An 11,500-nucleotide genomic window follows, 5' to 3' on the forward strand; every position below is an offset into this window, starting at 1 on the left:
AGAACTATTATCTGACTGCTTCCTAACATAGGAGACTATACAGAACTCTTATCTGACTGCTTCCTAACATAGGCGACTATACAGAACTATTATCTGACTGCTTCCTAACATAGACGACTATACAGAACTCTTATCTGACTGCTTCCTAACATAGGCGACTATACAGAACTCTTATCTGACTGCTTCCTAACATAGGAGACTATACAGAACTCTTATCTGACTGCTTCCTAACATAGGAGACTATACAGAACTCTTATCTGACTGCTTCCTAACATAGGAGACTATACAGAACTCTTATCTGACTGCTTCCTAACATAGGAGACTATACAGAACTCTTATCTGACTGCTTCCTAACATAGGCTACTATACAGAACTCTTATCTGACTGCTTCCTAACATAGGCTACTATACAGAACTCTTATCTGACTGCTTCCTAACATAGGCTACTATACAGAACTCTTATCTGACTGCTTCCTAACATAGGAGACTATACAGAACTCTTATCTGACTGCTTCCTAACATAGGAGACTATACAGAACTATTATCTGACTGCTTCCTAACATAGGAGACTATACAGAACTCTTATCTGACTGCTTCCTAACATAGGAGACTATACAGAACTATTATCTGACTGCTTCCTAACATAGGCGACTATACAGAACTCTTATCTGACTGCTGGGTTATATACGGAGGAACCCCCTGGGGGAGCACGGGGAGAGCATGCAAACTCCACACAGAGAGAAAGGCCCTTACGACGACCTGGGCAGTACATGATGTTGACCTGTTGATGATGTCACGGGGTCGGGGGAGGATCAGTTCCGGGTTCACGAGATTCGCTGTCATGTAGCCTACTGTTCAATGATATATACTGTATAAACATCCTTGTTCAACTCAAAGTGGTCTTCTATGATTGTAGCGAACCTGAATACAACAAGACCAAATAGTTCTAGCGGGAGTGGGTGTGTGGTGCCTCGGCCAAAAAGGAGTTATGTCAATCAGCGCTCGATTGCTCTTCCTCCTTCCTCCTCTTCCTCCTTGAGGACCCGGATGGCGCACACATAGGGCGCACACACATGTTGAAATTTTTGAACACAAGATAGTCGACACTGACCCACACACGCACTACATTTCCCACAATGCTCTGACAAAACTGACGAACTCGGATCGCATCAAACTGCGCCTGCGCTCCACAGCAGCTCAGGAAAAATGGCGGCACTGCCACTGCAAATCGAGTTATCGAAGCTGCCAAAAGCAGTGCAAAACAAAATCGATAAGTTTATTTCGGATCAACAATTTGAAATAGATTCTTTGAAATCAAAACTAGAACAATTTCGAGTCGACAGCGGTAAGATATTCCTTGCTATTAGGTCCGAAGTGTACACGCGTTAGCTAGCTAGCTAACGTAGCCCCGTTCTGTGTTTTGCTTTGCTCGCGCATGTTGTTGGTGCGCTCTCATGACTTTGATGCACGTTATTAGCATACCAACCTGCCAATGTTAACTATTTTGCGTTATTAATCTGACAGTCAACGGCTGTGGTAATTTGGCGAAGCTAAGATAAAATGTGCTAACATAAATACAAGTGTTGCGTTAGCTAACTTAAACCAGTGTCCGACGATGTGATGGTACTTACATCTTCATTTATGTATTTGTGCTCATTGATTCCCCTGCAGAGCAACGCTATTTCGAGAAAGTGAAACAGCTTGAAGAATGCCAGGAGGAATTTGTGTCCCAGACAAAGGAACAGCATAAAAACACTGAGCAGTTCTCCAAGCTTGGTGAGAGTGGATTTTCTTTCTTTCTATGCAGGCTATTTCACTTCCCACCCAATTCACCCATTTTGTATCTAAAAGGCAGGAAGTAACACACCTAAATTGATTGGAAGTTGGAAGCCCTCCTTAGTGTTTTGCTTGTACCTGTGTTTACTTCCTGCCTTTTAGACTCAAAATGGGTGAATTGGGTGAGAAGTGAAATAGGCCAATAGAGTACTGCAGGGATGAATTTTTTTTTTACCCCAGGGGCCAGTTGCACCAAGTGGTCTTACGACTGGTCTTAAGCTAAGTCGGTCGTAACTTTACGACCTAACAGCTACGCCGGTTGCACCAAGAGGGCTTAAGCCTTCTTTTCACTATGCCCAGGCGTAACTCTTACGCCTGGTCAGGAGGAGGTGTAATGAAGTGCCTGCCTGTACCGAGATCTCCGTGGTAGTCTCAGCGGAGAGACTACTGTAATTGCTGCTGTAATTGAGTCCTTATCGTCGTGAAAGTCGCCTTCGAAGCATGACATTCGATTATAACGAACTAGTTGTGTGGCTTAGCCTTCCCAAATGTTGAGGGTCGTTTTTTAGAATTTAATACATAGAATTGGGAACATTACATTCAATTTCATTCAGACTGCCTGGGACTACTCCCCGCCGCCATTTTCCCCCGGGGCTTCTACAGGAGGAGGGGGGTGGGAGGAAGGAGGGTGTAGTGACGCACATACAGTAGTGGGTGATGGCGCGAGGCACATTTTTGGCCCAATCAGGGGGCATTCCCCGACAATTCACATGGACGCGCATTGCTACGACCAGCGTAGTTAAGACCAGACGTAAACCCTGTTGGTGCAACAGGCGTAAATCCACTCTAAAGACTGGTCTTAACTAAGACCAACGTAGGAGTTACGACCAGGCATAGTTAAGAACACTTGGTGCAACTGGCCACTGAAGTCTGGTTCGTAAGAGGAACAAGCAGTGGAATTTTTGTATGGGAAATTCGGCTAAATGCATGAAATAAAGTCTGTGGTTAACAAAAGGTTTATGAAACAGCAAAGTTTGTGTTCAGCAAGATAATCTTCACAAACGAGGACCACTTTTATGACTTTTGAAGCTTTGTCTGAAAATCACGTTATGTTAGTTTGACAGTTATTGAGAGTTGAAATGAGTTAAGTTGTGGTCCAGTGATGTCATTTGTGCATGCATGACATCACTGGTCCAGAATAACTGAATGCCTGCAAAACAGTTTTCAGATGTGTGTGAGATTATGTGCAAAATAAATCAGCGCATTGTTTTTTGATGCTGTTTAAAGCGTTTAATAATTTGTTCTTTCTTGAAATCTCCCTATTAGAGGACGAACTAAAAGTTCTGCATGAGAAGAAAGGAGAATGGGAAACTTCCCAAGAGAAATTGACGACAGAACTGGTAAGGCAAATAAGAATGTACATGCATTGATTAATTGCTTTGTTTAGCTATATTTCTGTTCAGCTCTATTGTCTATTGCAGTGGTTCTCAACCTTTTTGAGCCACGACCACCAAAAAAAACTTTAGGCTGAGGTTCGCGACCCCCCCCCTCCCGCCACTAACCGACCTCAATGACACATTCATGCATTCACACACTGATTTCACTCACTCACTGAAATCGTTTTCATAGTTTATATAGCTTTATAATACATTAACCCGTTGGTATGGGAGATGTAATCATCATGGGAGAAAACTAAGAGTAGACTAACCGATCTCTGAGATTACATGCATGGTTGAAAGTGGTAAGTGGGGGCTAGGCAGACATCTCTTTTGGTGGGTTGCTCCTGATTCCCCCCCTCCTCCCCTTCACAGGAATGCATACTAGTCACCTTTAGGTGACAGTCACCTTTTTCATCCCAAAAAGGACACTTAAGTGAAGGATTTCTGAGTGGTCTCATGTCTGCGCTGGTATCTGTCAGCTTTTTCGCTCTCCATGAGTTTGCATCCCTGCCTTCAGTTTTTAAGAATAGTTTAATTCTGCTTACGTTGTATCCTGTGGAGAAACAGTTTGGCGCTTGGGAGTATTTAAACATGTCATTCAAGCCTTGTCCTTTGTTGACTCTGAGGAAGACACCTGTTTGTCGAAACGTCAGTTTGTTGCACTTGGACCTAATTAAATTGCTAAAATTCACTGTTCCATCTTTTGTTTTAGTTCACGGAGTCCCTTTTCTGAGGCACTGAGGTTTTGCAAGGTGCGCCAGCTGAAGTGTGGATATTCCCTCCTTGTTCTAAGCTAACACATACTATGTTTTAGGCTCTGGTGTCAAAATCCAAAGAGGAACTGGAGGGAGAAAAGCGAGAGCTGGTTCGAACGTTGGAGAGGAGATCCTTGGAAGTGGAGCATTTAAATGGTATGGACAAATTCATTCAAGATTCAAGATTTTTATTGTCACTCCGTAGTACAAGTATCACGTGTGAAATTCTTGTGCTGTGAACTCTGTTTACAACATAGTACAAATATAACAGGGCATATGAGTGCAAAAACAACAAGAGACACAACGTACACAACTTCATACGAGACACAAGAGACACAACTTCATACGAAGGAGGCATCTATTAAAGTAGTAGTAGTAGTAGTACGTAGTAGTAGTACTAACAATTCATTGGACTTAGCAATTATTCTGTTTTCCTCCCCCCCATCAGATGACCTAAGGCAAATCAATGACAAATCGGTGGAGATGAGCACCTCCAAGATGGGGCTGCAAATGAAACTAGACGAGCTTGAAGCAGCAGAGGTCAACATAAAGGTCAGCCGTACCGAGTCATCTGAAAGAACAAATCAGCTGTGAGCCTATTAGGGCCGTCAATCTTCCTCTATAATCCAATTCGGTTTTCGATGGCTTTATTATTTTAATATTTTATTTTTATTCACATTTTGTATGAATTTTTAATTCTTGCGTGGCTGTAGACGCCGTCGTCGGTGTGTGAATGTGAGTGTGAATGTGAGGTATTCATGTAAAAGCGCTTTGGGTAGTTGACTATATAAAATGCGCTCTATAAATACAATCCATTTACCATTTATTATTTTAATTTGATCAAATATATTGAATGCCTTGCTTTGTAAACATACATGTTGTGAGACAACAGGATTTGAAATGAATTGCATTGCACTGAATTATACTGTGGTGGATTGCCCATCCAGTACAAGGAGAAACGTATGGAACAGGAGAAGGAGCTGCTGCACGGCCAGACGACTTGGCTGAACGAGGAGCTGAAAGCCAAGAGTGGGGAACTGCTGTCCCTGTCCCGTCAGAAGGGTAACGACATCCTGGAGCTCAAGTGCAGCCTGGAGAACAAGGAAGATGAGGCATGTTTCTTCACTTTCTTTATTTACAGATTTGTTTATGAAGTAAACGGATCAAGAATTAATTGTGTCAACCCGGTAAGGAGTTGGCACTTTCAAAGATGAATTTATGCTTTCGTTCAAATCCTAGTCAAAACTTCTAGTACACAATGCAACCACTTTCCCCAGTGGTGGATGATTCCTATCGTATGCCATGTTAATCTCACTATAGGGCTTTTTATGTGTGTTTTGTAATTTCCAGTTGAGCAGACTCCAAGACCAAGTAGCCAGTTTGAAGACCGCAAACGGCCATCTTCAGAAGCAGGCCGAAGATGCAATCGGCAAAGTGAAAGAAGTATGTGTGTGTGGTGTTTCTTATAGCCTCTCTGAAGTTGCCATTTTGTCTTGGTTTGCACAGCGACAGCTGATCAAACGCTTAGGCATATTTATTCTGCAAGCAATACAAAGATCAGGGTCACATAGGACTCGAAATCAACTTTGTTATTGCCCCAGTGTGGTTTAATCATTGAGGTACAGGGACATCTGTGTTGTGACTGGATGTTTCCCCATTCCAGGCCAAGGAGCAACAGGCCACCATGGAGGAAAAGTTCCGAAATGAGCTGAATGCCAACATTAAGCTGTCCAATTTATACAAGGTATGTACTGTAGATAGACATGTCACAGTGAAGTAGCACTGGCGTACATGTACATGTCATGGCTGTTGCTTCCTTTCTTCCACAAGCAAAAGACCCAAGGGCTCACAACAAGGCCAGTGCCATTTGCAACTTTTCGTCAGACATATTCTCCAGTTCTCACGCAGGCATAGAACGTACGGTATGTGCTAGTTGACCGTAGGGTTGTCAAAAGTATCGAGAGTATCGAAAAGTATCAATACTGAACATTTGAATCGGATACAATACTCATTTGCAACAGGTATCGATAGTATTGATAAGTATCAATACGAAAACATTTAAACTAGACAATACTCATTTGCAGCAGTTTCGATACCATCAGTGCTTTCTTTGAATGAAAAATCACAGATTTTTTGCCCTCCCCATCATTGGTGGGTATCTGTTGCTTCAACAAGCTAAACGTGTTCTGATGTCTAGAGCAGGGCTAATCTGCTGTCTAAGTTCAAAGTTGTATCAGGCCTAGATTATATAGAAGTGTGCGTCTGTCCGTCCATCTGTCTAACTTTATTTTTATGCCTCTTGATGTGTCGTCATCCCCCCCCCCCTTCCTGTGGTATCAAAAATGGTATTATTGAGTATCACTATTTTCCTGGGTATCGTATCGAAGTAGAAATTATAGTATCGTGACATCCCTAGTTGACCGTTGGCTGTAGTCTTTGCGGTGTGTTCGAGTGCAACACTTTGGCTCGTCACACCGGCGACGTGAGGCTACGCCTTCGTTGCCGCTAATTCATTGACGTCGGTTTTGGTGTGTCTGGGGCCTTTATTGTCCAGCTTCAAATTCACCATATGAGCAAAACGCTGTGTTAGGCACATCACTTATTTGCTTTGCCAGTAGTTCACCAACACAAACCCTGATCTTGTGGTTGCAGGGAGCAGCAGCAGACTCTGAGGCCAAGAGTGAAGAGCTGAATCGGGCGGTGGAGGAGCTGCATAAGCTGCTGAAGGATGCTGGAGAAGGTGTGTAGCTACCACAGAAAAATAACAGTTTACTCAGAACAAGCATGAATTTGCTATAATATGCCAGGTGTGTTCTGACCTGTCCTATATGCCCCATCGCTGTCGTGACTGCAGCAAACAAGGTCCTCAAACACTTAATGACTAATACAACTCTACGTCCTGTTTCCGCTGCAGCAAACGGGGCCCTCGAGGAGAAGCTGCAGGAGACGAACGATGCCAAAGAAAAGAGTGCTGCTGAGCTGAGGGAGAAGATCCAGGGCCTTCAGAAAGAGCTGCACAACGCCAACGAACTACTGTCAGACTCTAAACATAGAGGTCAGTCTAACGTGGCTTCTAGTGTGGAGACATTTCTCTTGAGGGTGCCCAGTTGTCCTGATGGCATCACTAAAGACTGGTCTTTATTTGTGCACATTTGTATTTGAAAGGGAATCCACATCCTGATTTTCTTGAATGAATATTTAGCAGATACCCAGCCTTGTTACAGAAGTGTTTTAAATATGTGGAGGAGGACCCTTTTTCATCTGTGCCCTAATTGTTGTTTCAGGCCCTGCCGGGATGAGCTCGTTGCTGTCAGAGGAGCAAATGACAACCATGTCCCCAACAGCAGCCGCTGTAGCCAAGATCAAGCCTGGCATGAAGCTGACTGAGGTATCTCCTGGTGAATTTTGAATGTCCAAACTACAGGCTTTCCTCTTACGATCCTTAGTGGAGCTTAGAAATGGGTCTGAGGCAGTTCCTTGTTAGAATGAGTTTGCCACAGATGCATTTCCAATTTCACTTGATTTCCTAAAGCGTTGAGTCTGTTTTCCAAATTGCCTGTGCCTGTGCTTGGTCTGAATTTGGAAACGTCTCACTGTGTAGGAAAAACACCTACTGTATAATGTATGATGTCAAGTTTGCTTTGTGCACCCAAACAAATGGTAGTTTAAAAAACAATCCAAAAAAGAAAGTGCACAGAGAAAATGAGGTGGTCAGTGGTCAGGAACAGTCCTTATGTATATTTGAAGAATAACACAGCTACAGCACTTTTAAGGAGCTGCTCGTTCTTTAACCCATTGATACCTGATGCAGCATTTGTGTGTGTATCCCTTTAAGACTTAAAGGGATACACACACAAATGAGGGATATACACGCAAATGCTGCATCAGGTATCAATGGGTTAATAAACGTTTTAGAGCTAATTGGTCAGCATCGTTACCTTCTCTCTGCTTATGATGCCCATTTGGAGTATCCTGCTTTGACCTGAATTGTTTCCCCTCTTGTGCTGTTTCTGCCCAGCTGTACACGGCGTATGTGGAGAGCCAGGAGCAGCTGCAATTGGAGCGCTTGGAGAACAAGCGGGTCAACAAGTACCTGGATGACATCGTGCAGGAAATGGAAGGCAAGGCCCCGATCCTCAAACGCCAAAGGGACGAGCACGAGCGCATGCAGAAGTCTGTGGCCAGTCTGTCCAACAAACTGGAGCAGGCTGTCAAGGTGCGTAATGCAGACAAACTGTGTGTGTGTGCAGGGATGGGATTATTCAGTATTTTTTTTACGTGTGATGCGAGCAGCCGCGTGCCGCACAAACGGAGCACTCAATGCTTCCATGAAGCGCTGCTTCTGAGATGCTTCTGGTGTGAACCAAGCGTTAGAGTAGTACATTTTCATGGCACATACAAAATCTTGCAATGTGATGTCCTTAGTGGGGGCGGAGGATGGGTAAAACAATACTGATCACAACGTGTTTGCTTGCTGTAAAGCTAGTCGTTAAATAATGTAATATGCATTTAAAGCAACAATACATTTTTATATGTGTGTGTGTGTGTCTGTGTGTTCCCTCCAGGAGGTGCATCGCCTGCAGAAGGAGGCTGATGAGTCTATCAAGCGCTCCTCGGTCCTGGAGAGAGACAACCAGAGGTCTGAATTGCAGTTGGGAGACATGGGCCAACAGGTGGGTGAGCTCTCAACATGCAGTTATCAGGGGTGGTTTTTGGCAACACATCATGACACGAAAGCACATTTTCAAAGTGTTTTTAAGAAGACGATACTGATTCAGCCAGGTGAAGGTCTTCGTGTCAGGAAGACATCAATGTATAATGAATCACCTTCCTCCTGATTCTTATTTTACGAGCCGTCCTTCCTACCAGGTGCGCGTACTGCTCATCGAGCTGGAGGAAGCTCGTGGAAACCACGTGCTTCAGGAGGAGGTGAGCTCAGCTGACATCAGCAGCACGTCGGAGGTGATCAGCCAGCACTTGGTGACCTTCCGCAGCGTGGAGGAGCTGCAGAAGCAGAACCAGCGCCTCCTGGTGGCCCTCAGGGAGCTCAGCGACAGCCAGGAGCAGGAGGAGTTTGAGGCGGTTGGCACAAAGTGAGTTAGGATGTGTGCTGATTTTCCTTCTTTTTTTTAAGCTGCGACCAGCACCTAGTTTAAATTTGTGAGTTCCCCAAAAATGTGAGGAAAAACAAAAGACGCTATACCTATAAAGACTCTATTCTATGAGCTATGAACCTGCCTGGTCCATTGCTTGGTCGGTAGATTAAAATAATACATTATTTTGCTGAAAGTATTAAAAAGGTACTTACGTGGGTTACTTGAATATTGATGTAAAATCTGGTGGATTTTGCATGTGATTTGAAGAATTGCCAATGAAGCTTGTTGAAATGAACTCTCCTAGGCGCGGTGAAGTGGAGCAGAGTCTGGAGAAAGCCCAGGCTGAGCTGGAGGCTTTGAAGGAGCAGCGCAACCAACAGCTCCAGATGACTGAGACCATTGTGAGGCAGAGGGACATGTACCGTGTGCTACTGGCCCAGGCAACTGGAGTCAGCTTCCCTCAGCAAGGTAGCTTGTAGCAAGCTTGTTACTGTGCACTTTACACAGATGAACAGAGCTGCACAGTAGACGTCAGCCAGCAATTCTCCTGTGGCTAGTTTGACCAAACCTTTAGGCTGTTGCACACACCAGTCAATGAGAGCTTTCCTCTGGAGTTTCATGTTTTGATTTAACTTCCATCGCCTGCTACGTATCCAGTCCCAATCACATTCTTCTAATCTATTTAGCAAAAATATACAATAGTACAGGTGATATCTGTAAATAGAAATGATAGACTCACCATACTTGTTGAAGCATTAAGTGATTCTCTCTTGCCATGTAGTTGCTGTGCTGATTAGAACACACATCACACTCAGTAACACACTCTAATTTTCTACTGGCCTGATACCCCAGTGTCCAGACCCTGAGCTCATGGTGGCCAGTTTACGGTGCATTTTTTTAGGACACATTGTCACAGCAAACATGTGCGAGTCGGACTGAGTAGCCTTACTGCGCAGCTGCTGGCTGTAACAGCCTCGGCTCTGGGGTGTCTGTCTGGATTTCCACCGTGTGCTGTCGCCGTTAGCTGGGTAAAGCAAGATTGTGTCACTTTTGAGAAATACCTGAGAATAATGCTTTCTTGGGCTGTGCAGAGCAACATAAATGGTTAGAGAAGTATAATACGAGTAGTATAAAAGTAATAAAGTATAATATAATATAGTATAAACACTAGGGGGGTAGACCGATTAATCGGGCCAGTCTACAATTAACCTCTTCCTTGAATAATGCTGTGCTGTGTGCTCTCAGAAAGTGCTTTTCCTTTTGCCACACGTTTACCATTTACACCGTTATTATTCTCCCTGTTTGGCTGAAGTCCTGGGTTTTTCTCCTCCAGGTACGAGCGCACCTGAGGAGTTCTCCACATCCACGCCCCGCCGCTCGCCAGCAGCCACGCCCACCGCAGCCACACCCACTGCACTGGTCTCCATGGCAATGGAGTCTGCTGAGGCGTTGGAAGCCAAGGCAGCTCTCCGACAGGTGAGCTCCACATTTAATCAGACAGTGATGAGATGCTTATTCAACTTGTTTAACCCATTGATACCCGATGCAGCATTTGTGTGTGTATCCCTTTAAGACCGCGAACCGCGTTAACGCGGTTCGCGGTCTTAAAGGGATACGCACACAAATGCTGCATCAGGTATCAATGGGTTAAACTTCATTTGTCGAATAACATAATACAGCAGAACAGTGCCTGCCTGACACGATGCATGAGAATGAAACTGCCTCCAAGTCTTGTCGTTCGATTGTTGAAGTGTCCAGGGTTCAGGCATCCATATTTCTGCCTCCTTGCTGAAGATATGGCAAAATTGTCCCCTAGAACAATATTTATGAATATGGACAATGCATCTAATGAGTGCACTCAATGGATTGTTATACACTGTGTGCCACTAGATGGCAGTATGTCCACACTGAAGTGTCCCCCGTTTTTAATTCACCCCATATTGCAGCAGGGATTCTTGCACTTTTTAGCCCTTATAACACAATTGGAGTGAATTAAGTGTCACCCTGGACCCTGATATTTACAACGTGCTAGCACTCATACTACAGGGGACTGACTAGTTGCAGATCAGTATTTCTACTTATATAGTAAAACTATTACTTCCGTGATATGTAATAGAAATGTCTGGTTGCACCTTCAGTTGCAGGAGGTGTTCTCCACCTATAAGAAGGAGCGTGTGGAGAGTGACAAGGTGGTGATGGAGCAGAACGAGAAGCTGCAGGAGCAGCACTCCGACCTCCGCTCCCAAAACGCCAAGACATCCACCCAGCTGGAGTTTGCCTCCAAGAGGTAGGGATGTTTTTATAGGATGAGGATTTTTATTCAAGCAACTCTTGTGTTTTTTTAAGAGACCCATTTTCTTACATCTGCCTTTGTCAGTGATTGCATTTGGTATTGAAATAGTACCTAGGATTCTAGGCCATTGACCAAATGTCTT

The 11,500-nt window shown here is 44.2% G+C and overlaps 1 protein-coding gene across 1 annotated transcript in view; it reads left to right on the forward strand.

The window, feature by feature from the left end:
- Positions 1-1,205: 1,205 nt before the first annotated feature.
- The window catches only part of tprb (translocated promoter region b, nuclear basket protein), a gene marked incomplete at its 5' end in the record, with an annotated part of 38,034 nt that continues 27,739 nt past the window's right edge, over positions 1,206-11,500 (forward strand). Inside the window, 17 exons of the mRNA XM_083647670.1 lie at positions 1,206-1,344; positions 1,671-1,775; positions 3,102-3,175; positions 4,029-4,125; positions 4,418-4,521; positions 4,917-5,081; positions 5,320-5,412; positions 5,633-5,713; positions 6,622-6,709; positions 6,884-7,024; positions 7,254-7,357; positions 7,988-8,185; positions 8,535-8,642; positions 8,839-9,062; positions 9,370-9,533; positions 10,399-10,541; positions 11,204-11,352. Of these exons, the coding sequence (XP_083503796.1) occupies positions 1,206-1,344; positions 1,671-1,775; positions 3,102-3,175; positions 4,029-4,125; positions 4,418-4,521; positions 4,917-5,081; positions 5,320-5,412; positions 5,633-5,713; positions 6,622-6,709; positions 6,884-7,024; positions 7,254-7,357; positions 7,988-8,185; positions 8,535-8,642; positions 8,839-9,062; positions 9,370-9,533; positions 10,399-10,541; positions 11,204-11,352 (2,177 nt within the window). The remainder of the gene's footprint in view (positions 1,345-1,670; positions 1,776-3,101; positions 3,176-4,028; positions 4,126-4,417; positions 4,522-4,916; positions 5,082-5,319; positions 5,413-5,632; positions 5,714-6,621; positions 6,710-6,883; positions 7,025-7,253; positions 7,358-7,987; positions 8,186-8,534; positions 8,643-8,838; positions 9,063-9,369; positions 9,534-10,398; positions 10,542-11,203; positions 11,353-11,500) is intronic.

Source organism: Poromitra crassiceps (assembly GCF_964638095.1).
Source record: "Poromitra crassiceps genome assembly, chromosome: 12".
Taxonomy (NCBI): domain Eukaryota; kingdom Metazoa; phylum Chordata; class Actinopteri; order Beryciformes; family Melamphaidae; genus Poromitra; species Poromitra crassiceps.